The 27,460-nt window shown below is 36.8% G+C and overlaps 1 protein-coding gene across 1 annotated transcript; it reads left to right on the forward strand.

Annotated features, from left to right (window-relative positions):
* Positions 1–1,673: 1,673 nt before the first annotated feature.
* On the forward strand, positions 1,674–27,199 carry CLNK (cytokine dependent hematopoietic cell linker). Its single transcript, XM_053940971.1, has 15 exons — positions 1,674–1,745; positions 4,205–4,367; positions 6,130–6,206; positions 6,507–6,552; positions 8,727–8,755; positions 9,099–9,118; positions 10,560–10,688; positions 13,581–13,608; positions 16,420–16,438; positions 17,471–17,534; positions 18,665–18,705; positions 20,588–20,721; positions 21,060–21,137; positions 21,269–21,424; positions 26,716–27,199. The coding sequence occupies exons 1-15, from the start codon at positions 1,674–1,676 to the stop codon at positions 26,842–26,844; spliced, it is 1,185 nt and encodes a 394-aa protein (XP_053796946.1). The 3' UTR covers positions 26,845–27,199.
* Positions 27,200–27,460: the final 261 nt, after the last annotated feature.

Raw genomic sequence — 27,460 nt, forward strand, 5'->3', positions numbered from 1 at the left:
TTAAATCTTTAGCTTGCAGTGAAAAAAATTATGCCAGAGGGTCCAGCTGATTGCAGCTACCATCTTCATTATGAAAATTATATTCTTAAATAACAGGAAGAGTGGTTACTCACTGGTTTGCACTCTTCAGCTAGCACAGAGCAAATATTTGGGCTGTTATCTTACTTAGAGGGCAGACCCACGGAAAAGCAGCGCCAGTGCTGCTCCCTTCACTGGTCCAGTGCAAAGGAGACCTAAGAAGAAAGAAGGCAGATGGAGTTCATCCCAACTGCAGCGAGTCATGCATAACAGAAGAGATGATAAACTGACCTGCACATCAAATTGTAAACTGATATTGGATAGCAATACATCACCCCAAAGGCTTGTGTCAAACAGTCCCTTTTTAGCATTAAGCCATGAAATGCATGGGCAGTAGCATTGATGTTTACCACTGTTACTAATTTTTTATTGCTGAGGATAAATCAACCACACTCTTTTTATGAACAAAAGCACAAAATCTACTAATTAAGACACTGCCTTTTTTATTATTATCTTGGTTCCACCTTTAACTGGGCTTACTTCTGATTAGCACCAGTATAACTAAATAGAAAATCAGATAAGTAGCTTGCATGAATGTATCTCTTTCCCTGTCACTCAGGAATGATCCTCCAAGCAGAGATTAAAGTACTACATATATTGAATAAATGAACATTCAATGCCATCTGCTGGGGTATACGAAAATATGCAATACCAGGCTCACAGGACAAGAGCATCAAATGCACAGAGGGTGTTTAGGCAGAAACTTGCTTCTTCCAAACACAGCTGTAAGGGAGTGTTGTAGGATGCTTGCTGTTCTTAATACCATTCAGCCACGGGGTAGAACCCCTGGAAAAGAAGTAGTTCTGGTTTTAACTCTTCTCTTAGCATAAAAGTATTTCAGTGCTCAATTATCCTTTTTTTTCTAAGCATTACATCATGTGATAATTATTTGTTATTGGTTGGTCTTGATAGAAGGACTTTCATGCTCTACTTTTGAAATCAGGCCATTACGTAGCCAGAGATGCAAGATTTGTGAGGTTATAGGCAGCCTAAGAAAGGATTGAAACAGTCCAGAATGAGAGCACATACTGGGCAAGGTCATACCATGGCTGTTTTGTATTAAAGAGTCACTGGGTTAAACGTGTAAATCAGGTTAAGTGCAGAAGTTAGGAGTCTCTGTTCACCAGCTCTTTGGCCCTGCAGCTCATGCTCTCCTGGCTGTACCATGGCACAGCTCATGGGCAGACAAACACCACCAAGAACAGTTTATAGCCTGATAGCTGGAGTGTTCTCAGATTTGGGATTTTCTTCTGTTACGGAGAGAACAAAACACAGAGGGATTTCCAGACCAGGAGTCCCACAGATCTCAAAGTTCTGCACCAAGAAGCAAAACTCAGGAGAGCAAGAGGAGCTCAAGCACATCCTTCTTTGGGTGTTTTTGGTGGGCGGGCTTAGACACGCTCATGATTGTGAATCCCACTTCCACACAGCTACTTCCTCATGCATTGTGTAGATCCACAAACTCCTGGGTGGACCTGCTTCATGTCCTTTTTTCCATATCTCTAAAGTACTGTAAATAAATACTCTCAAATCTGCAGTTGGCAGACTTTTATTCCTTTATATAAGTTACTAGCTACTGTAAAATTTACAACAGAATGGGACCTGCTGACAGCTTTTCTCCATTTCATACAGAAAAGAGAACTATTCCTGCTAACACCTATCATTCTGTAAGTACCACATGTTGTTCCTAAAATTTTACCTTTTTTTCACTTCCTGATGTATGTTAATATCATCTCAGCTATAATACTAACAAAAAAAATGCAATCATCACTGGTTTTTAATGCAAAATAAGGCATAAGAATTGTGAAATATAGATGAGAATGTTTACTTTTTTTCTAGTGGGATCTAGACTGGAGAAGTGACTCACTCGCCAATTCTCCATTTATGGGCTGAATCTAAAATACACCTTTATCATAAGATCAGGTAAAAATAACAGGAGTCAAGCTAAACAAGGATATAAGTCATAAACCTCAAGATTAAATATGTAAGCAATACAAATGAAAGCTGAAAAGCAAACAACACATTTCAATGTCTTTCCATTTGTATTTGAAATATGGGTTTGAGTTTCAGTTCAGGCATGTAAGAAAAGAGTGTAAATACCTTTTAAATCACAAAAAGATGAAAATAAAGCATGGGTCTATGTTTTTATAAGCAAGTTGGACAAATGAAGGATGACTTAAGAAATTTGATGCAATCAGCACTTTGACAGCTTCATATTTCACAGAATGATTAATAACAATCAGATCCTATATGGGATTAATACCAAATAGAAGGCAAAAACAGCACAGAGTAGAATGGGGAAGGAATGGTCGGGAAATAATTTACTTATGCTAAGACTCTTAAAGAATTATTTAAGAAATTTCTGGGATATTAATTTATTCTCTTTGGGAATTCTCCAGAGTCCTGAGTTTCTAAAATTATGGAAAAGAACAGTGGTAACCACAATTTCTTCCAAGAAAGAAAGCAAATCCTGAGGACTTATTTGGTACCTGGAGAGATTATTAAACAAAGATTATTACAAACATCTTTTGGAAATAATAAGTTTGATTATGTAAAGAATTGTTAATGTGACACAAAGAGCATCTCATCAATTCCTCAAACTAAAAGTAATTTCCTTTTCAGCAGAAATATGACTACAATAATGAGAAAGAAAACCGTAAATATGTTATATATTGCTTTTTATTAGGCCTCTGGTATTTCCCAGAAGACAGTCTCACAAATACATGCCTGGTCTAGATGAAAATTATTTCATCTAGGTGAAAGTGCTTGCACAACTGATTGACAAAACAGCCACTCTCAGCCTAGCTGACAATATTGCTATTAAACTGGAAAGAATGGTGCAGAGAAGAGCCTGAAAACCCAGGTACCCTGCAGGGTCTGTCTAGGGTGTGGTGATTTTATGTACTGTCATGAGGACAAACCTCACCCTGCAATGTACTGTAAAGAACATCTCTTGGAGGTCTGCCTCATGTTGTAACAAAGAGCTGTACAACCTGGAGTGTGCTCACAGGAAAGTAACACTGGGGATATGAGATTCAAAGTCTTTTAAGTTGCTTGACAATCCAGGAAAGATTTAATGAAGCATATTTATTTCTTAGAAAAATATATATATATATAATTATAGGCATTAGCATAATAAAGTTTGAAATAAAGTGGATAGTGTGGATAGTTATCAATTTATTTAGTGTCCTTGGACAGTAAAACAAATTGGATTAAATTTTAGCACTCAAGAGAAAAAGCATGAACTGAAAGGGCAGTTAACTGGTAAAAGAAGATATGTCAGGAAGCTATTGGTTCCCCATTAGTAATGAGAATAAAACAAATATCAGGGAATAAATTTGAGAATAAAATAAATTTAAGAATAGACAAAACATCACAGAAGACCCAAGTGCATGGATGCACCTACACTGTTGGTAACAAAATATGACTTCTAGAGGCATGGGGTATGCTCAGTCGAGTTTGCTCAGCAGCAATATTGGCTCTGTGCTGAAGGAAGCCAGCAGTTATGTTTCAGTGAGTAAATAGTGAAGATGAAGGCTGGAGCAGCACTCTAGAACACAACCTTGAACAAACCTATACAAGCGTAAAGACACATCCAGAGACATCCTGAGTCACTCTCAGCACCGTATTTCCATGGATTCCACTGTTCAATGCATACTCACTATCACAGTCACTTGGACTGCACATTTGTTAGCACAAATTCCCTGAAACACCGTATGTTTTTATTTTGAAGCGTGACATTTGTGATGAGCTAGTTAATATATTCTTGCAAGTGACATATGTAAACAGTCAGTACAATACAAATACCACATGGATAATATTATAATAAAAGATACAGTTTCAAATGTAATGATCATAAATTAAACACTCACATTATTTTTCCAGAGCAGAGAGGCAAAATTCAGAGAGACATTTAAGCTGTCTCCCAAATGGCTATTTCATGAACCTAAATTAAAAATTTAGGCACTCAAACCACTTCCTCAACTACTTTCCAACCCTTCAGTTTTCATCAGAAAATTTCCCATGCACCAAAATGTTTGGTTATGGCAATCATATATTTCCATGCTGAAATCAATCTTGAGCTTAAATTTATTTGTATTATCTGTATATCTCCTCTTCTATCCAGAGCGAATACTTGACCATGAAGGGCAAGAGTGATGTACAGTTTTCCTCCGAGCTATCTGAGGAGGAAGACAATATGTACGAGACTGTAAGTTCTTCAGTGCTGGAGGCCATGCATTCTTTGAGAATCCTGCCTGCCAAACCTCTACAAGAATCTGAATATGCAGGTAATGAACAAAACCTAGAGTTATAGAGGAACAGTACAGACTTGGAGTTTTCTGTCCAGATATATATATTTTTTTAATTAAATGGTTCAACTGGAAAATAACATGGGTAGGCAGAAACATGACAAGAGCTTTTTCTGCTTCTTCATATTCAACAATTACCCTGATTTTCATTAGATTATGCTAAATTAATAATTACACACTGATTTTTCATTTTAATATTACCTTCATGGGATAAATTCTGTTATCCCATTCCCCATGGAATATGTAAAAAGCTGGCTGATCAAACCCACAGGCATTTCAGGAAATCTCGCTGCTATTTAAGCCTAGAATTCTTTAAGATGGAAAATGTACTAAAGAACACCCTAAACTTTCCTCCAGACGATAATGTAGTATTCTTTCTAAAGGAGTTCTCTGATGCTTTAAAAAGCAGTAATAAGCAATTATTTTAAGTGTATTTCTCAAACATTCTTAACTTTGTAAGGTAGCTGCATAATCATTTTTGGTTTATTAAAGCTATTCTAAGTCACATTTAATGCCTAAACATACAGAGCCAATTAATATCCTATTTATGGAAGTGAAATGTCATCCTAGCTGTGCATTGCTCCAATCCAATATAAACACTCCAGAGGTTTTAAATAGTTAAAAAAATGGAGGGGAGTCCTAGATAGCAAAGACTGGAAACCATAAACCCGATAGCTTGCTTCAGTTCACATCAAAGTCAGCAAAGACATTTTCTACTCATTTTTTGTGGGAGATTGTTTGATGTCTAAACAAATAGATGGCTTTTAAAGTGAGTTAATTCATCAGTGTGTGAAAGGATCACAATCAGTCTGAACAAGCAGATATTCTACATTATGTTCCAAGACTAATTTGTCCATTTTATTTGGAAACCTGAAGTGAATTCCAAGTACAGTTTTTATCTTGGTTAGTAGTAAAAACTTTCATTTAGCAGTCAGCATCTTTTGCTGTTTGTGTAAGATTGTCCTGAATTAGCCAAAAGACATAGTTTTAGTTTTGTGATTTAAGGTAAAACACATTAAACAAAAAGCTGGTTTTTGCCTGTGTATTATGCCCAGTAACTACAACGTGGCAAGATACAAGAGTGAAGAAAGGACTGAAAATGTATTTCAAAAGGGTAAAATTCAATGCTAACATTTTTTCCATCTTTTCTAGATAAATATCAGTGCCCTCGAGATGTAAAATTAATGACTGAAAAACACATGTTAGCATACAACCTGAGCATTTCTTTTTGATGGTCAGGGATGCAGTTTTTATTAAAAGCTAAAGTAAAAATTAAAATACTACCTAGAGAATAGAACCCCTACAACCCTCACAAAACCAGAACAACATGACGTCATTGCCAAGAGCAAAGGTTCAAATGAAAAACAAATTCAGTAATCTAACCACAGTTAAGGTCAAATGTCTGCCTTAACTGTTTACCAGCTTATGAATGCTTTTATTTATAACCACAGTGGGGACATTAACCATCAAGCTCTTACCAGGGTCATGCTTATATTCTCAATACAGCTGCTAAAATGGTTGTTAAGTTCTGGGAAAAAAAAAAAAAAAAAAAAAAAAAAAACAAACAAACAAACAAAAAAAAACCAAACAAAAAAAAAAACAAACAAACACAAAAAATTAAAATGCTATATAAATGATGAGACCTGACCTGAAAAACACATTTTGAACATTAAAACCCCCTCCTTCTGCACACATTATATTACTGAATTACTCAAGCTTGATTTTTCTTCCTCTTTTGCAGACACACGTTGCTTAAGGCCTTCAGGTACCACTTCCCCAACGAGCGAGAACCCATGTCAGCCCCTTCAATACTCAGCCGTAAGTGAAGATACTAATCCTTATTCATAAACAGATTTCCCCTTTTCTGTAATATGCCCCAAAGTGCAGTCTATTTAAAGTCTTAGCCACATCACATTCATCTGCACCAGGCAGCCCAAGTTCCTGTGAGCCGTTCCTGTTTCACTTTGCACAGATGCCCTCGCCTCTTGCTTTCACTCCTTGGCTGCTGGGCTTCTGCTAAGACTTAGAGGCATCCCAGCCAGGAGCAGCACCCTTTCTACTGGCCATAACTTCAAGAATGATGGCTAACATCACATCTTTCTTTTGGTTTATTAACAGATTCACACATTTGATCCGGCGTTGAGAACAGTGCCAAATATAAGAGGTATAATTTTTTTAAAAATCTACCCATTTCTGCCAACAGAAATAGTAATTTCTACTTCCATATTTATCTTTTGTACATAGGCAGAGATTACACATAATAGAATATACACAGTTTCCAGAACAGCAGCTGCTTTCCAAAACAATCATCCTGCAAATTTTGCAATACTCTTTCAACTATCTAACACTGAAGTAATTATTTACAGAAGGAGATATATTTTATCTCAGGAGTTCCCTGCTCCTACTGTGGGGGGAGGAAAAAAAGCCCTTCAGTTTAAAAATCAGATTTTCTTTTTTGCTGTATTGTAAGGACATAGGGGCAGGGAGAAGCCGGTGTCTCCTGAACTTTTTCACCAAAAGGCTGCAAGATCCCCATTGTGCTTTACTTCTAATAACATAATTATTTTTCACTCCCTATCCTTCTCAGGCTTTTCCCATGAATATATTGTAAAACATAATCTAATAACTATTTTAACTAGTAATACCAACTTTAGCAATTCCCACTAGGGATTTACATCCTAGGGTGACCATTTACAAAGGCTTTTAGACAATGTTCTGACCTACTCAGAATATGCTAATGGTGTGGTACATCACCTAGCATACCTTTTTCTCTGCTGCTTTAAGCCTAAATTTGCTTCAAAACCCTTTAATTTTGAGTCAAAAATGTACCTTTAATTTTTGTTCCATTTCTTGTGGTGAAATCAGAGACAGGCAATCTTATTCTTCAAGAACCTAATGCAACGTCCAAATATAAAATCCTCTGATTGACAGAGGATTCACTCAATTGTAGGATTGTTTTAAAAGTAGTTTTCTATACACTTTTTTATATTTCATTTACTTTGGATGTAACAGTACCTCATGAAGTCAGCTGCTGAAGGATTAAATATCTAATTATCTTTGAAAAGAAATGGTATTTTTTATCTTACCATTTTCAAATCTTTGAACCACAAGGTAATATGGTCAAAAAAACTGCAATTGCCAAGCCAAGAAAATGTGACCCTTTTGTTTGCTGTAACAGCTGATTTTTAGAAAATATTATAATTTGATCAGCCAGAAAAATAACTCAAAGAATTCCATGTAAAACAGCATTTGCTTTTTTTCCCCCTTATTTCACACTGTAATGCAAAATGTAGAGAGAAGTAATTCCTACAGATGATGAGAAAGTAAGCACTATATATGTTGAAAATGAAAGGTTAGATCGATTCTTGTGAGCAAATCCCCATGTAGCCCAGAAAAAACCTGAATTGAGATAAATTCAAGTAAGCCAGCTTCAAAATCTGCAGAAATCAGTAGGCAAGGAGAGTTTGCCAGTTTATTTAAAGCTTTGAATTCCACCAGGATTTAGTAGGTTGGATTTACATATCTCCACGTCATGTGTGCTGATGTTAAGATGAACCAAGGCCAGTACAGGAAGGTAAATCAAATTCTGGTGTTTGAAAATGCAACTGATAGTCATTTTTAGTATTTCTTGAATGAATAGTGCTTGTAGAGAGCACTATTATTTTTACATAATAGCTACACTGTTTTTAAATATTTCCTAAAATTTTTCTCATGCCCAGTGCTATTAAGTGGCCTTGCCACAAGATGGCATAAATAGCATAGAAGATTTTTTTCAGCAGTATTTTCTAGACATGTTAAACATATAAGTTGCCATTATTTTATTCAGAGCAATTTGTTATGATTTATTTGAAGGAGAACTTGAGATATGTTGCATGTCCTTTGCATTAGTTAGGATTTCAGCATGTAGAACTTAGGAAAATAATTTCAACATAGCAAAAATAAAGATTCTTTTTAGTAGTAAGATATTAATTTAAATAATCAGTCATATTTTGGTATGTTTGAAAAAAATAGAATTTATTTCATTGGTTTCCAGTATTTTAATAAATTTCTATACAAAAATAAGACCAGACAAAAAAATGCATCCCTAACTCAATAAGCATATAGATACGTATATAAAGTCTCTGATAAATATTTAAATTTATAATACGTGAATAAATATCACTCTCAAATGTTTCATTCTGAAATCAAGAGCAGAGTTCTATAGGTAGAGCCAGGAGAGGGCAAGGAATGGGGTTGGACTGCCCATAATAATAACAACAACAACAGAATAAAGCTGTAACTTCATTTGTGAATTATATGGGTAGCTCTCTACTAAGAATTATTTGTAATTATTCTTAGGAGGAAGAATGAAAGTACATGGGTACCAGGTAAGCAGAATCTTTCATAAATTAAAATTTTTACTGGTTATTTTGCCATTTAATAGATTTTTAAAAGCAGGCTGCCATTTTGCTAGCACTAGCTAAAGGAAAAGAGAACTCCTAGCTGCACTCCTACATTACCTCACTCACTAGCATTCACATGAGGATGTCTTTTATTCCTCAGTGATTTTAAAATGCCATGTTATAGAATGACGTTTTGTGCTGTAGAGCACATAAACCCTTTGACTCTTGACACAGGCATGTCTACTTAATCTAAATTCTTCACATTTCTCTCTAGTTAACTCAGGGAGGGGGAAAGCTTACAGAGATTTTTGTTTCCTCTCTTTTCCAGGAGCCTACACCTCCCCCACGGTAAGATCACATCAGAGATCACTTACCTGTGCTCCCCGGGGAACCCAGTGCTAATGAATGCTCACATCCATCTGTGCTGCTCATGGTAATGAGGTGACTGGAAGTGAGCCAGCATCCTTTTGCTGCTGCCTCTCTTTGGACTTAGCAGGTTCTGATATGGAATTAGGGAGAACAAAACACGAGCTCTAAGCATTCGTAGCAGGAACTCAGGCCTGCATCTTCAAAACCAACTTGGCTGTGCCTGCAGACAAGTCAAAAGCCTAGAAATATCGAATCTGGTTCAACCCAGATATAAATTGCTGGGGGAAAAAAATATTCCATCAATTCTATTGGTGCCTTAGGCTCTGTTCACTGTGATAATATTGACTTCATTCTCACGTAAATCAATTTGCCAGTGCTTTTTGATACACATTTAAATCATGTATGGAAATCAACTGGAATATTTCCACTTACTCCCACAGAAGATAGACCAAGCTCTATTCCACAAATATATTTTTGTATGATATGCCCACAAATAAAAAAATTAATCACTTCTTGATTTGTCAAACTCAAATTGCTATAATTTAAAAAATCCTTTCAAAAGGTCATCTAGGAATGGCAAGTTTATTTCTCCATGCCTACACTGACTGCTCTAAAAGATAAAAAGAATTTTGAAATATGATTAACATTACATATTTAGATTTGACTCTAAAAAATATGAAATAGCATAAAAGGGCAGTAAAACTTCAAAAATTCAAAACCAGGAATAAGTGCAGGAATAAGAACATTCTCAATCCACTATTCTGCAAAATTTCAAAAATTTGTTTCTGTTTGTATTATAGTGGCCAGAATGGCTCTTAATTCTCTCACTTGACTTAAATTGGGTATATATTGTGCAAACACACAAGGCTCCCACCACTGAAAGCAGTTCTGCCAGGCACCGTGGATGCACCTCCAGTTTTGTCCAGCCAACCTCTCCATGGAGCTGGAGCTGGGCTGTGACTGCCTGGTCTCAGAGCACAGACAGGGTGTGCCCACATCCCTCAGAAAACACCAGGCCCATGTTACCTGTGAGTTTCCTGGGATAAAGAACATTTTCCTCTGTGTCTGAAACTGGATTGTGTTCACTGGACCATATATACAGCCATACCCACCTGGAAATATCCACACTGCAGAGCTGTACTGGTGTGCAGTGTGCCACTGGTGAGGCACACAAAATCAGTATTTAGTAGCACAAAACACAGTGCAGCAATGTCTTGCAAATGTAGAATATTATCCAACATTACCGTTCCTGTTGAAGGGCCCTGAAGAGTTCCTGGATCTGAGCTTGGCTTAGCACAAATACATTGAAATACTCTCAGAAAATTGTGGTCTCTTACTTCTAGAACTTGCACTTAAAACACAGTCCCTGCACCTCCTTTATTCCCTAATAGCTCTTCAAGGTCTCTTTTGACTTCTCTAGGCCTCTGAAGATGCTGCCAAAGCAGTATCAGCCCCTTCCTGCAGAGCCAAGAATAAGCAGCCAGGTCTTTCACAAGAGGAACATGCTCAGTCGAGATCCCACATTTCCAATATCAGCAAATGTCACAAGGTACAGTGCATTCCTCATCTTTGTTTCCTGAGAATCAAAACACTCTGTCTGCTCAAACCACAAAATTTTACCTCTGTCACACCTCTGCTTTTGCTTAAGAAAGTTATTCTTTAGACAGCTGTGAATAATTGAGAGAAGTGGTATTTAGTGTAATGTAACACTAGCATTTAAAAAAAAAATAACTGACAAAATAATGGTAAAGGAGTAGAAAAGCAGACAGAACTTTCATGACTTTCATGAACATTTTGTTTAATATTTTTTTTCCTTAATAATATTTAGAGGTCTTGCAACCACTTTTAAGTACAAAAAAATGCTATTTACTTATCACAGTTAGTGAATCAAATGATGGGGAAACACACTGACTGCACCAGAGATACAGAAACTCACTCCACATCCCAAAGACATTACATTCAGCAAAAGAAATGACTCATCTGTAGGCAGAAATCTGGCTTCAGCCCATGAGACCAATGAATCCAAGCTACAAATCACTTCTTGCCCTTTTCATTTTGCACTCCTCAGCCACACAACACCCGTGGTCATTCAGCATTCTGACATGGCAGTGAGGATGAGCCACCTGAAGCCCACGTGTGCCCAGCTGGATGACCCAGCACATGCTTATGCCAGGTAAGGAGTCTGGTTGCTTTTTCCACACAACACATACCTGGCCAGATGAGCACTCTGCTCACTGCCACATCAGCAGATGTGCATGTCTGCCTGCTGTGTGACCAAAATGCACATTCATAACGGGGGACAGTGCTGGACACATTCTGGGAACAGGAATCCAGGGGCCATGGGGTATAATGCTCAAATGACTCTTGACAAAAACCTATAGCAGCCAGAAGCTGTGTCAATCTTGTGCATCCTTCCTTAAATTATTTCAATTTCAGCTCATCAGGATGGAATTTTGCTTCATTTTACAGAGGTCACTTCAAATCCTTTGGGGGGAAAATAAGCTTACAAATCAAGCAAATAATCTTTGGCTTAAAGTATATATTTGTTGAGTGAACTCTAATTATGGGTTATTGGCATGGTGTTTTTTTCCTGAATGATGCTTAAATTTTTTCATGGCTTAGGTTCCAAAATATGTTGGATGCTAAGACATTTTATTAATATGAAGTAGTTTCATATTCAGATGCAAGACCTGACATAGAGTTACAAAGTTCCAATTCCCATGACTGATCACCTCCCTTGGTAAGGCAGCACAGAGTAAAAGCTTTGTGAGAAATGTTATAATCCACATTGCCAGCTGATATTAGTATGCAGAGCACTTGGATTTAAAAGGTCCTATTATAAAGCCAAATTCTGTCATATAAATACATGTCATGTCTATTGTACTAGGGGGTTTTATCACATAAGTAAAACAGAAGTGGAACAGAATAAGACAACACAATATCTGGGGGAGGCATTGACAAATTTCTCACAAGCGCTTCACTCAAAATATTTCTCACCCATCTTCAGTCCAGTTACAGTTTTGTAAGAAGAAAACATATGAGCTGCAGAGGGAAGGAGTATGGCACCACAGCTTATAGTCCTCTGCTAGACTGTAAGCAAAGCTGTCCAACCATAGATGTGATTTAGGAGTGCAAGTCTTGTTTTCCAACAAAATTTGGAAGACTTATAAAATTTAACACATCATTATTTATACAATCTAAAAAATAGCTTTATAAAAAAATAGGCAAGTGCAGGGTCCTGGAATGTGTATTAGAAGCTCTGATGTGATTGAAACTTTTATATGCCTGTGGTAAACGAGGGCCATGTCCCTTGAAGGTGGAGGCCAGCCCTGCAAGCACATCTTTAATGTCATGGAACTTTACCACACACCCAGTGTCCTGAATATGGCTTTCACACATTAAGTAATGGCCCTGGGGACCAAGCTAACAAATTGAAGAAACTAACACAAAAACAACTATCCAAACCAAAACAGTTCCTCTCCTTTCTCCTAGCCTTCTTGAATAATACAGATAATTTTCAAATTTCTTGCCTCAGACCTCCATGCTGATGGATGTTTTCAACACAGACATGAGGACAAGAGCCCTTGACACTGTTGAAAAATAGGTCCCAGGGTTTCCTATATGAGATCTTCCTTTTGTCTTCTGACTGATTTAGCAAAATATCTCACTGTCATATTTTTTTCAGTCCAGGAGATAGGCTAAACAGAGATTAAATCTCAGAGCCTTCCAAAAACTACAAGATGCTTATTCACAGCTTATGTTGCTAAATAGCTTGTAAAATCTGGTACCCTGTCTCTTTTATTAGGAGATACACACTGCTAAAAAGTGTAAGCTTTCATCACAATCAAAACATCTAATAAAAGATGCCAGACTCAATACCTCGTCCACTTTTTTGGAAGGAGAATATTTCCTTCCCAGGAAAGGATGATATTCCTATTGATCAGTCATATCAAAAGGCAGAAAAATACCTTAACACCTACTTAATGAGGGCCAGGAGGAACATTCTCCACTCATCTTTCCCTGTTTTGCACTTCCTTTCCTCTACACATTCCATTTCAGCTCTGTGAGTGTTTCATTTTTTTAATTCTTCAGTCTTCAAGGAACTTACTTCCATTTATAGCTGATTCTGAAATGTGTAATGAGGCCTTTTGGCATGAAATGAAAAGTGCTGAAGTTGATACTCCTCTTTTTCCCCCTCCTCCCAGTATAAATCCTTAACACAGTTGTATTTTACCATAATGAATTCAGTAGACGCTATTTTTTTAAGGAAGTCCTAGATACTTCTCCAGAAAATAATTCATGTAAAAAATAACCAGCCTCTGAACTCCTCTAGCAGTAGCAAAATCCTTCCCTTGTCAAGATGTAATCAGTGATGATGTACTCAAAGTGATTTTTATTTTATCATAATTAAATGTTTTGCATATTATTCTTTCTTTTCCAGACAGTCATCTGTTAAGGAATCAAATAAAGTAAGTATTCATCTTTGTATGTATTAGGACCATAAAAGCCACATTCCACAGCTACACAGTATGTAATAGTATTTTTGCCTATTAGGTTAAAAAAACCCTGTAAGTCATATTAGCTTTGTGCCATAAAAGCATCCATCTTTAATGTGTGTTGCAATTTCAATACTGCTACTTCCTGAAGGGGTCAGTTTCTGAATTTATTTGCAGAAATAAAAACATAGGTACAGTGCAAAGCTACCTGTCCAACTATGCACATAAAGCATCTCTCGTAACTGCCTGATGTGGATGCCTGTGAAGAGGGAGCAGCAGGAGACACTCTCCTTCAGATAGAGATTCCACATACATTTTACAAGCAGAAAACTGAAATTATAAAGTCAACAGAGTGTAATAGCATTAATATAATATAAATACTTCAAATATAAGATGACCCATTTCAATATGAAACAAAAATGGACAAATTTTAAATCCAGTTTTAACTGCTATTCCCCAGCTCCCTTTTGCCTCTCCTTCCCCATTCACTTTCTACTCAGACCAATGAAATAAAGCAGAGGAAACGGTTTTACCAATAAGGGAGTTCAGTTATGACAAGTGCTTTCCTATAAAACTTATTAAGAGATACAGTCCCTACAATCATGCAGTGATAAAGGATGTTTGTAAAATTTGGAAAGAGGTTATCATTTATAGCATTTTGTGCTTCTTACTGAATGTTTTAGTTCCTGCACTAATGTGTTCCTACTGAATTGGTTTTAATGTTTTTTTTTCTCATTAAAGGGAACAGAAGAAAGGAATCTATAGTAGTTAATCCCAACCATTTCCTTCCACAGCAGGTTGAAGCACAAATCTACAGATTTGTCTAACTTTTAAATCCATTGCGTTTTCCTTCACAGTTCTGACTGGGAGGCTGCCCCAAACCTCACTCCTCTTGGTTAGAAGCTTTAGTTTGAAAGATGATGACAAAAACATGGTTTGATAGCAATATTGTAATCAACACTTACTGCTTAAAAAAAATGATATATTGGCAAGAAAGATAATATTTAAGAAAAAAAAAAAAAAAGCTTTCTCTTGTCCTGGATACTGACTCATTACAAACCAAATGTGAAAACGCTCCCAAGAAAAATAAATATCTTACAGCTGTAATTAATATTTCTGGCTGGATACCGTACAGCTGCACAAATACCTCAGTTCTTAACAGACTCCTAGTTTGGCTACATCCTAAGGAGAAATATTGTGTGTCTCGTGACATGGAAAAGATAAAATTTAATTTTGATCACTTCCCTTTCCTATAGATATGAAGGCCTAAACAGTTTCAGTGTGACCTGGAGAAGACAAAGTTGCCTTGTCAGGGTTTCAAATACCAAAGAGCAGGTCAATAGGTTTGAGAGAAGGACTGCCCTTCACCAGAAGCCAGACAGGAAAGGGTACTGAGGAGCCTCTTGAAATTGGAAAGGATAAAGGCAAAATGCTACCTAAGAATGAACTAAGCCCTCTGCTCAGCTCAGAAGGACCTGGGGACCAAAGGCTGAACATGAGCCACTGGTGTATCCATGACAGCCATGAAGGCCAAGAGCATATCAAGCTGTGTCAACAGAAGCATTGCCAAGAGAACAAGGGAACTATTCCCTTTTACTCATCACTCATTAGACAACACCTGGAGTACTGCTCAAGGCTGAAGCTGACAGAGCAGAGAGGGTCAGCACAGGGTCAGCAGGACATGCAGTACCTGCCCTGTGAAATGAGTCTGGTGGGACTGGGCTCCCTTTGCCTGGAGACGGGACAGCCCTGGGGGAGCCCAGCAGCTGCCAGTCAGTGTCTGAGAGATGTTTGTCAAAAAGGCAGAGAGCATGGTGCTTTACAGAGTGCACAGTGGTAGTACCAAAGGCAACAATCTTGAAATTATGAAGGTTTCAATCATAAATAGGGAAGAAAAATTAATTATGAGGGTATTGAAAGAGCTTTCCCAGATAGGCTGTGAAATCTGCACTCTGGGAGCTTGGCAAGACCCAGCTGGTTAAAGCTCTGAGAACCCAGGTCTCATCTCCCAGTTCTCCATGCTTTAAGCAGGAGCAAAGTCTAGGACCTGCCCAGGTCTTGTCCAGCCTGAATAAGACTTGAAATTACTAAGTAATAGGTAAACATTATTGGGGAAGTAACTTATAAGGAAGGTTCAAAATGCAATATCTACCAAAAAAAACACCCTATTTTTATCTTTAATATTTATGTATTATAGTCTTAGGTGCATCAAACTAACAAACAAAATAATTTATATTCCCATCATTTTGATCTGTGAATCAAAATAATAAAGAAATAAAGTGAAAGTTTAGGAGCTGAACTCCAATATTTAGAAAGCTGCCATTCTTATTTTTAACATAATATGCTGGATTAAGACTCTCCACACAGTGATTTTGAATGAAATATCTGCCATGACAGTAAAATAATTGTACTGTCAGTTAAGGAGCCTGAAAAGAAGTGACTGATTTTAATCTTTGTGTCTCTCCAGTCAACCATAATCAATCTCAATTTAATACAAGATCAGGGAAGGAAAACCATATTGTAAGTTAAATTGATCATTAACAATCATCATGAAATGGTGATCTTCGCAGTAAACCACGTTCACTTTCACCCCTAAAAAGTTCAATTCTCATTTTTGCTAGCAGACTGAGATCAGTATTCATTATTTGTTTTTGACAAAGTGATCAGGTATTAATGATTGAATGTCTACAAATTATTTTAAACTGGTGGACAGTTGGGCCTGTTGGGGTAAATTCAAGTTACAAATCCAAAGAAAAATATTAACTATGTTATCATTTTATATAGGCACCTGGAAGAGAACAAGGTCAGTATTCAATAATATGATAATAACTTCTTGTCTTTGCTTTATATTCCAAAACTAAAGTGTTCTATCATTAAAATTCTAACTGAAACAAGAGATATCCCCCAGGTATACATCTGCTGAGAATGGAGAGTTAGAGAGACCTCAACAGTTGCTGATGATCAGCAGAATAAAGGAAACTTAACTTGGCCTTAGCTACAGCTATTTGGGAAGCCAGGGTAACACATTTGTCCTAAGCAAATGTCTGAAAGTTTTGGGGAAAGTAAGAGTGTTGGTGCCTAAAAAAAACAAGAGAAGGATATCCAAAAGAGATCTGCACAGAGTACATCATCCTTCTGTCAATCTTGCTGCTCTACCACTATTCGAGGGTGAGAATTTAGAAATAAAGTTTTTTAAAAGCTTTAGGCTTTCAAAGCTAAAAAAAAAAATTAAAAATTGAAACCTCCAATGTCCTAAAAACATGTCAATTCTTTAGATGTACATACAGCTTTGAAAAAATGGCTTAAACCACTCACTGAGTCCAGGTGCACAAAGGTCCATGACAACGTTACTCCGAAATACTTTGAAGATAGGTACAAGTTACACGGCTTTCATGCTGTTTACACTTTGTGTTAATAAGTTCATAGTTTCCTCTGGCTTTTCCTTTTGTGGATTAAGGCACCATTTCCTGATTTTCAGCAAGAAATAGAATCGACTGCATTAATAAATTCAATGTCTATCCTGTCCTATAAAAAGGATTTATGAATTCTCCATATACTTCTAGTGCAACATTCTACATTATTTACTATTATGTGAAGCCATATTTGGCATCAGCAAACCCTGTAACATCCCCCATGTAACATTCAGTACTAGTCCAAATGTTTCCCACTGAAATCATTACCTGACTCATTCAAGCCAGACTGATTACAGCCCTTTAAGGTTTCTATTGAACTGCCTCACCCTCATGTATGAACTTACTTAATTTACTTCACAGTAGTTCCTAGATGCTGTCATACAAAAGAGGAAATACTAAGTTCTTATCCTTTTTACTAACAGTTACAAGTTTGAGGAAGAAACCTGAAGTACCTTTTCAAGCACAACAGCATCCTCCTGAAGCCAGGTAGGAAGAGAAGAATTTCAGGAGTTTGTACTGGATGCTTCAAGGACTAAACATTCTGCCCTAGAAAATTGTACTTCACTATGCAATAACAGGAAAATGCTACCACTTCCTGATGCCATGCAGTGATATGTTTTGCCCTGATGTATGACATGAACATCTTTGGGAATTGCTTTCAAGCTATTGTAATTGCACAGCCAATTTTTATCTTTAAAAGCATGCTCCTGTATTACATTTCTGCCGCTATTTCTGTGATAGGGTATTAAATATATTGTATAAAGAAGTTCTGCTATCTCCAGCCTCAGCATTTCCTCTCCCCCTCATTTTCTATTTTTATTTACAAAGGATACACACCTGGCTTTCCAAAGGCCCATTATTCTTCCACAGAGATCTTCCATAGTTAGACCTACATTGTTTTTCTGACCTATACAAATCGTTCCTTTCTAAATGTTTGTAATCTCTTTTCTACTGAAATATGCAAAAAAAACCCAAAAATATAAGAGACAGCACAGGAAGTATGTGAATGATTTAACATCCGTCCTAGACAAATACAGAATCTCTCATGTAGCATTGTTTACAATAACGGCATTTCTCTGGGATAATATTATTGTGTGGAGTAAATATGGCCATATTTGTGACCCCTAGTATTCTCTTTCTTCTTATGCTTCTGTTATGTCAAGTTATTTGGTCAATATTCCTCCCACTATAACACAACAAAATACTAACTGGCCAGCCACTAAGCAGCGGTCTTGAAAATCAGAAAAGGCAGGGAAGAACTGCTCCCTGGATCTTCCTATAGCGGCACTGGGAACATCAGCTGAAATTAGCAGTGAACAAAAGCAAACTGTGCTTCACTACACATGCACTTAAAATATGGAACTCTTATGGAGAGTAAAAATACCCAAAACTCAATGCAACTTGAAAAAGTGGCTTGTGAAAATAAGGGAAATTTGTCAAGAGACACTAAATACACAATTACCACCCAAAACCTGAGAAGGCCCAAAGCTGCCATCAGTAGGAGAAAGGGATACTCTGGGGAAACAGAGCTATGCATTGCTCTCTAATTTGACTCTTACACTGCCACTAAAAGAAATATTTTTCTGACATTACTTCTATTCATTGCTTTTTCCTAGCCCTCAGTGTACACGGAGATCTAAAAACATTTGTAGATCAGGTAAGAACTAAAGATTGCTTTGAAAGCCAAACTTAACATGGAAAAATAAGAGTAAGAAACAGCCTTTAGGCTCTCTGGGACAGCAGAGTATCCTTTTTCCTCTGTCAATTCCTTGCCCTCCTGAAGCAACAGGGAGAGAACAAATAAGTAGCGTTTCCCCTGCTACCCTATAATTGCCTTTGAAGTCTATATTTGGCTTAGAAATATTGTAAGAACAAATATTAATGTTATTAAACCTTATTTCTTGACAAGGTGTTGTTAGCTCCGTCTCAGCCAGATTTGGTACATAAGCATTGCAAGAGAATTTTAATTTTACCCTTCTTGTCCCACACCTTAAGACACACCAGAAAAAAAAAATCTGCAAAAAATATACAGCACTATGGTCCTAGCAGTGGGGTCTCTTCAAAAAAAAATCTGAGGATGGCAGCCACTAAAAATGCAATGCAAACAAAAATGGTACAATCATGATCCAATAAGCTGAACAGTAAGAATATTTCACATTTTGACAAGTCAAAGTGATTGCAGAAACAAAAGGCTGATGTCTGGTGCCAGGCCTTTGAACAGTGATTTCAATACTGAACAGACTGACTGCCTGCTGAAGATCATGGCTCTTTGTCTACTGCTATCAGTGGATCTTGTTTTAAAAACAAAAGTAATGCAGTTATAAATCAGAACACTGTACAAATATGAATGGAACAGTGAAAGGCCATGAAAACCGCTTCCCCTCTGTAAAAGAAAGTCTTCCTAGTAAAATTTAATATTGTCAAATGCTACACTGGCATAACAGTAATAAACTGATAAAGCATGAACAGATAAAGCACAATGAAATACCACCTGACAAACAGCACTGTCTCTGGTGACAGTAACCAGAAGGAAAAGAGGGAGGCCATTGAAAAACACATTTTTCTCATTTACTTTCAAAATGGAAACTGGATCATTTCTCCCACCAGCATTGCATGAAAAACACAAAACTGTTTTCTGTTACACAGCAGAATATGGTGGGGTTTATGTTCAATTAACAATTTTTCCCCATGTCACATACCTGAAAATTTACATTGGAAGGAAGCCCTTGCTTTTCTCAGGCTGTTTCTGCATCCTCAGTCAGCCTAAGCCTCCTGTATTACATGACTTCTTGTGTTCCTGACCCAACCCCTGCATTTCCTTAGCTCCACAGAGACCTGGGCAGCTGAGTCTAGCCAGTAGAGACAGCAAATCACATTTGCTTTGGGAGAGATTTCAGCTCCACCAGGCCCCTGCACAGCAGCACTGCAAGGAGCAGGCACACACAGCCAAAGACCAACGCCTCCTCCTTAACGCAAGAGCAACCTTACCCCTTGGTCCTGAATTTGTTAAATGAAACAAGTCACAGAGAAAACTGAAATTCATCAGCATGGCAGAACTTCTGAATCATCTGAGGTTTCAACAGCTTGGTAGAAAAAATGCTAGCTGGCAATGGAATAATGAGGGGCTTTAATATGATCCAATATAACAGTAACTGGGATCCAACACAAATAAAAGGGATTCAAAAGGTGAAAGTAGAACAGAATGAACCATTATCCTTGTCCCATATTTAGTATTTTATTTAGCATTTGCTGTTTTATTAATAGTTTATTATTTTGCTGTGTGCACAATAGCCTGTCAGATTGAAGTCAAAATCAATCAGGAATCTTATGTGTTAAATCTCTGGGGACATGAATCTGAAATCATTGATGCTGCATTAGCACAAGACCACTCTTCACAGAAAGCTCTAAATTTTTAAGGTTAATATCACAATACCCTAAATTAAAAGTACTATTCTCAAAATTACTAAGTAAAACATAGTATAAAATTAAATTACAGCTTTTAAGAATGCAACCTTTTCCTTCTGAATTTACTTTTACAGGTTCCACATTAAGTGAAGATCATTTGACAGTGAAGAAGCCACCACCTCCTACATCATATGCAACATGCAAAAATAAATCAAAACATTTGCTTGTAGAACAGGAAATGCAATCTCTTCCCAAACCCACTGAAAAGGTAAAGACCAGCTTTGCAACAAAAAAATTACAGGTTTTTGGGGAACTGGATTAACAGTATATGGCACCATCCCTGACCCCCCCCCATGAAAGCTGTGGGTGTTCAGCACCATTGAGAAAGTCCAATGTGAGCTCTTGAAACCATGGATAAGAATTTAAATGTCTAATTTGATTAACAATTCCTATCTGGATTTCTCCATATAGATGCATTACCATTGTATACTGTGCTGCATGTGCTTTAAATGCAGATTAGATACAATCTGATACAATTAGATACAATTTTTCTTCTGCCAGTTTTTGTTAATTTCTACACACTGATTATGCTATCTTAAAATTAAGGATTTAAACAAATGTGAGTGGTATGTTGGAGAATATGATCGTCATAAAGCAGAGAAGATACTGTTACAGAAAAACACTGTAAGTACCATTTATCTCAAAACATGGGAGGTAAACTCTTGGGGGAAAACTTCTGTAAACTGTCCACAATGGCTTACAAGTTTTGTTGTGAACTAACCACACCATCCATAATTTAAATCTGTATCATTCAGGATGAGACATTCTTGGTTAGAGATTGTTCAAAGAAATCAAAGGCTGAACCATACGTTTTGGTTGTTTATTATGGAAGAAGAGTATACAACATTAAAGTACGATTCCTGGAAGAAAGCCAACAATATGCCTTGGGAACAGGGCTCAGAGGAGAGTGTGTAAGTAAAATGCCATCTGCTGTTACAGCCTATAGCTTTTATGTTACACTTCACAAGTTTTTAATACTAAATACTAGTTACAAACTCTCCCACATAAGAAACTTGCTGTTTCATAAAAGTTTCTTTTACAATACCTTCATTTTAAGTGTCTCAAATTTCAAGCAGCTTCAACATAACTTAATACCAAATTTGCATACCATGGTCAAATTCAGATTTTGATCAATTAAAAAAATCTCCTAAGTACTTACAATACTTCTATCTACTGAAAGTAACACCTGCAAAGTAAAAAGGAAAGAGAAGTTCTACCTTTTCTGGTATATCTATTATTTTAGCATATTTTTAAACTTGTGATAATTTAAGCAGGTGTTTTCAAATATATACAGCTCCGCATATCTGACAGCAGGACTTGGTGCTATGAAACAATAGGAAAACAGTTGTCATGGATATTCAGAAGCAATTAAATCATGTGGGTCCCTAGCAATCAGTCTTTCAGATATGGTAAATTTCAATTAGAAAATCCCTTTAGACGAGCAATGCTTCTTTACATAATTAAATTCAATTATAGTCATGATAAGAGTCTAATTCTTATTCTACATATATGGTTAAATAAACACTGTATCTGCAAGTTTTCTTGTGTTTAACACAAGGAAAAAAAACATTAACATGAAAGTCAACTCTATAAAAATGTGATACTTGCAAAACAAAACAAACAAAAAACCAAAACTAAAACAAAAGAACCAACAAAAAAAATTTTAAAAAGACAAACACAACAAGAATGCTCAGCTGCAGAGCAAAAAAGCAAAGCAACAACTTCCTATGGGTTATTAGCTATGGAAATCACTGACACAAATCCAACTCATCTGAAGCAGCAAAAACTCTGTAGCTGAATCTTCAATTATATCCTTTTCATGCATGTCAATACTTTTCAGAACTTACCTTTTGTATAGATAGACTTTAAAAAGCCTGAAATCACAAATGACCCAAGCTGATTTAAGGCATTTGATAGGTCCAAAATTTATATTACAGTTTTTATTAGAAAATATGGGATAGGATTCATGAGCTTTCAAAAGAGGAACAAGGTTTACTGGCAAGTTGTTCTTCAGGGATATTTGTTTAATGATAAAGGGGGGGAAAAACCTTCATTATGCAAGCACAGTGAAACAGTTTGGAAGCTGAATGGTTGCAAAAATCAAGAACTGTACTGCATCATCCTGGTGCTGCTGTAGTGACCATCAGTATTCTATAAAGCACTGGCTGCATTTCTGAACTGAAACTCCCAGATGATTTCCTGGAATTTTAGTGTGACTTAGGAGAAAGCAAGTTTAGTTTAGTTTAGTTTTCCACGGTTCTGACATTGTTTAGTCTTCCTGTAATGGCTCTAATACAAACAGGCTCAGAACAGAAACAATGACAGAAATAAGGCACGCTACAGCATAATGTAGTATATGTGTATTCTCACTAGAGAATAAAGACATAGAACTAAATTTTCATTAGTTTCATTCATTTCATTCACTTTAACAATTAAGGTAACTGGAAAATTACTTGAACAGTACATCAACAATTTTTACTGAACTAAAAGGAAGGAGAACACAATCCCTCCCGTCTCAGGAAATACCAAAATATGTGACTGTTGTTTGTTCCAACTTCTGAACAGACAGTACATATCTTAAACAGTGGGTCTGGACTGATTAGTCAAATTGCAAAGTACAACTCCAAAATAAGGATTCCAAGCATCTAGTTAACAACACACAGTGCATCCAAGACGTGGCTCTACCAGGCCAAATGTGTAATCATAACTGCCTAACTTATGCCTTCTTCTTTGAGGATTCCTTCTCTTTAACTCAAATCTTCCCCTGGATCAAGCACAACAGAAAAAAAATCGTAATTGCTTTGCTGGTCAACTAAGTGTTGTGCCAGGGAATCACAAACGTGGCAAAGTTCCACTCCTATGTATTATTCTCAGCAGTAGACACGAAAATAGAACCAGGAACAAAGCACATAAGCAGTAATGAACAATCAGTGGCACCAACATTGCTCAGAAGAGCTTCTTCCATCTCAGGCAATCTCATAGGGTTCCCCAAAAGGGCTCTTTCTTGAAAACTCTCACCTCAATTTTTGCAGCGCATCTAAGGTTTTTTTCCCAAAGAGAGTGAAAACACTTTGTAAGGCTGTGAATTACAGAAAACTGCTGCCTGTAATTTTTAGTACCTGTTAAAAAGCTTTCCAGAGCACTCTGCTTTGCCCCTCTGCAGGGATACCATTTGTTACACCACATTTTGCAGTGCAGCCAGACCTAGCTGTTCTATCTAGATTAGCTGAGTATTCCCTCTTCACCAGCCAATGAGAAAGAAAACTAAACACCAACAAACATGTGCAGACCTATTACATTTTTCCACAGTTGGTGATTTTATTCAGAGGTTTGGTCTTAATAGATTTTCTGCAGTGTGTTTTCACTTTTAAATTAGTCTGTTTTCATCCATTAAAAACACGTTTTTTTTCCTCACACATAAATAATAATAATTATTCAAAGTTTTCCCTATCTTATTGCAACTTTCAATTTTTACTATACAGCCTACAAGTTGTTAACATATTGTATCTATCACCAACATTTTAAATTAACAGTTATTTTTTAAAATGTATTTCATTTAACTCTCGTGAGTGCTTTTATCATTAGTTCCCATAAGGAGGGAAAAAAGGGGTTGATCATCAGATTTTTATGGTAAAAGTAGCTGAAGTTCCATGAAGCTAAATTAGTATCAAACTCTAATATAATAAATAGAAGGGTAAAAAAATCACTTACTCTCTTAGGGGAGCTACATCTTTTGCTAGCTATTTAGCCACAGATGTTCACACCTACGTACATCTTTAATATGCTATATTGAGCTTTCTAAAGGCCAAATTACATAAAGCTATAAAGAGCAGATCCCCAAAATGATGTATACATGGAATTTAGGAATTTACATTCGAAACAGAGCACCCTTTACTTGGCTGTTGCCTTCCTCTACTCCAGACAATTTCACTATTAAAGATCCAGAGATCCCTGTAACACTGGCTTTTTTCATCTGCGTAGTTCTTTTGGAAATGATGAAATACAAACCTTGCTCACATTTAAAGCTGATCATGACATGAAATTTACATATTTTTCTTATCTCCTTTTCAAAACTAGATCTGCCACACACAAAATACATGGTTTTAGCATGTCTGTAGCATCAGTCTCAATTCCCAATGCAGTTAAAAATGCATCAAAATGAAAGGCAGATGTAGGCTTCTCTTCCGCTTGGTGCCTGCTTTACGAAGAAGTTTAGAGCAGAGCCTGACGTGTATCTCTGGATCTCTCTGTTCCATCCACAAACACTTTCTCCATCCTCACCACTGCATTTGCAGATACCTTTTTCAAACTGTTAAGTCATAGCAGTCACAACATTTCACTCAATTCATTTCTATGTGAGCCAAAAGTATTAGCTGCACCCACCTTCAGCAGCCACCAAACTGGCCTGGCCCATCCAAGCAGATTAGAGAGCACTTCCACATTGCTTCCCACTGACAGTGTTATGTCAACAGTTACTGCCAGGAAAAGAGGCACAACAAACAGCCAGCACCTTCAACTGAGAGAGGTTTACAAGATAAGCATCTTGTCCACAGCTCAGTGATGAAAGGTCTCACTGAGGACGTGCAACATATCCCAGAGTTTCACCACCTTCCCAACACAATTCAGAGTACACCTTTCAGGAGCAATCCTTGACTCCCTATTTCCACCTCCCCAGAACAGGCTGTAGACCTGCAGATAGGAAATTCCTACGACAGCAGAGATGGGCTGAGTCTCTTCAACAGTGAAAGGAAACAAATCAAATACTGAATTTTCTTCATCTTTATGTCTTTAGGTGTCTTTACACCTAACAAAACGTGGAGTTCCATTAAAAGAGCTGGGGACATAAAATTCTGAGACATTTTTTACCCATTACTAAACAACTAGAAATATGAACAATGTGGCATTAACCTACCTAAGCCTAATTAAATTTCCAAAGCAGATGAACAATCACAGTAGACTTTTTGACTTCCCAACCAGAAAAAAAACATTCCAAAACAGGAAAAGAACTGGTGCTGGAAGAGTTAATTTAGAATAAAAAAAGGATTACTTTCATAAGGCATGAAATACAGACCACAGTTTTGCCTCAGTTTTCAGTAGCAACAGTGACTTTGAACATAAGCAAAGAGGAAACAGCAAAGTAAAACAAATGCATATGAGTAAAAATTATCATAAGAAAACTTGAATTACCATACTGGCTTTGAGATCAAAACATTTTCCTCTTAATACAGCAACAGTTTCACCAAATCACATCCTTGATCAGATTCTGTTATAAACTTGGTGTGAATCAGGTGGGGGTGAGAGACAGTACCACGAGACACCACCAAGTGTAGAATGAAGAGCCATGCTTACAGGAAATGTTATATAAGTAGGTGGTAAGTATTAGTGTCAAAGTAAGGTTGCATTACTGTGTGCAGTTCTGGTGGTTTAATACCAATGAGTACAAAAACTAGCTCAAGAGGAAAACACTGATATGATGTTTGTGGTGTGATGAGAGCTTGGAAGGTACACACAAGGAAGAGAACCACTTAAACTGAAGGACTGCTAATCATTGGAAGGGGATTCTTCCACTCGGGCAGATGAGAATTAACACCTTGTGTAGCTTTCTCTTGCTGTTTGATCAGGTCAGCAACCTTGAACCAGACCTTTATCACTTTAGGAGTTGCCTGGAGAATGTCAGTTTTTTGGGTGTGAGAGAACAAGATGCTTCTTGTTCCATACTTCAAAGGGATTCTATAGCAACTGTCTCAATAATCTGAATGGGAAAACAAAGCATATATTTCATAAGGTACACTGAAACTTGCAGTGTAAAATATCATGTACTGCTAATTAAGTGTAACTTGTGGCAGGAAAAAAACTAGTAACAATTTATAGTTGCTTCATCATTTCAATATCTATCATCACATCTGGCATCACAACCTTTTATAGGTGATACTTCATTTTCAGGGTTTAGACATGCTCCCTTTTTGCCCTAAGGAGCTAGTTGCTTTGTCCTACACATGACAGAGACACAAAAAAGAAATGTAAGGATCAAAATATGGTGCTTTTCATTTTAGAATTGTTTTCATTCTAATCATAATTCCATGGAAAATGTTACCTATTTTTAATATTGTCATTTGCAAGTCTTTTAATGTTATAGATTAAATTATAGATTAGTTATAGCAATTTCACTTTCAGTCACTGATTACTATCTTTTTCCCCCCAGAAATTTAATTCAGTGGAAGAGATCATTGACTTCTACAAATCCGTTCCCATAACGCTCATTGATGGAAAGGATCAGTCAGGAAACCAGAGAGAACAATGCTACCTCACACATCCATTCAAATCATGCTGACGTTTTCTGCCTTATTGTCACTGATTCATCCGTACAGATATAAATAGAACACTTACTGAAATGTCTCAAAAGTCAGATTTGCCTTTTGAGCAAGGAGTTCCCCATAATATAATGAAGCATTACAGATCTACTCCATTTTTTGACTGTTGCATTTTCACTTTGAGGATACAAGTAAAGAATACGTCAACATATTAATTCACAGGAAGGTGTTGAGACCAACTCCTGACACCTTGACAATGACTGACCAATTTGCTTATCTTGCACCCTATCTTCTAACTTCAGATGAAAATGAAACTTGCCTTTGCTTACTTAAATGTCACTGAAACTCCGCTAAGTAGCAAAACCTAATAAAGTATACCACAGTCATTAAATAAATAATCTTGCTTTTAAAAATACGCATGAAAGAGTGTGTGTCAGAGTTCTCACTGTCTAACAATTTCATGTGGTGTGCATATGTTTGCTCAACAACAAGCTGTGCTCAGCTGCCACTGAAGTTAGTGTCAGTTCATGCTTATAGGCACTGGAGATTTTAAAACTAGCTGTAATTATGTAAATTCTATTATTCAATGAGCATTTACTCTTCAGCTTAAGTAGCAGATACTTGTATGCCATACCT

Source organism: Vidua chalybeata, chromosome 4, assembly GCF_026979565.1.
Source record: "Vidua chalybeata isolate OUT-0048 chromosome 4, bVidCha1 merged haplotype, whole genome shotgun sequence".
Classification (NCBI taxonomy): domain Eukaryota; kingdom Metazoa; phylum Chordata; class Aves; order Passeriformes; family Viduidae; genus Vidua; species Vidua chalybeata.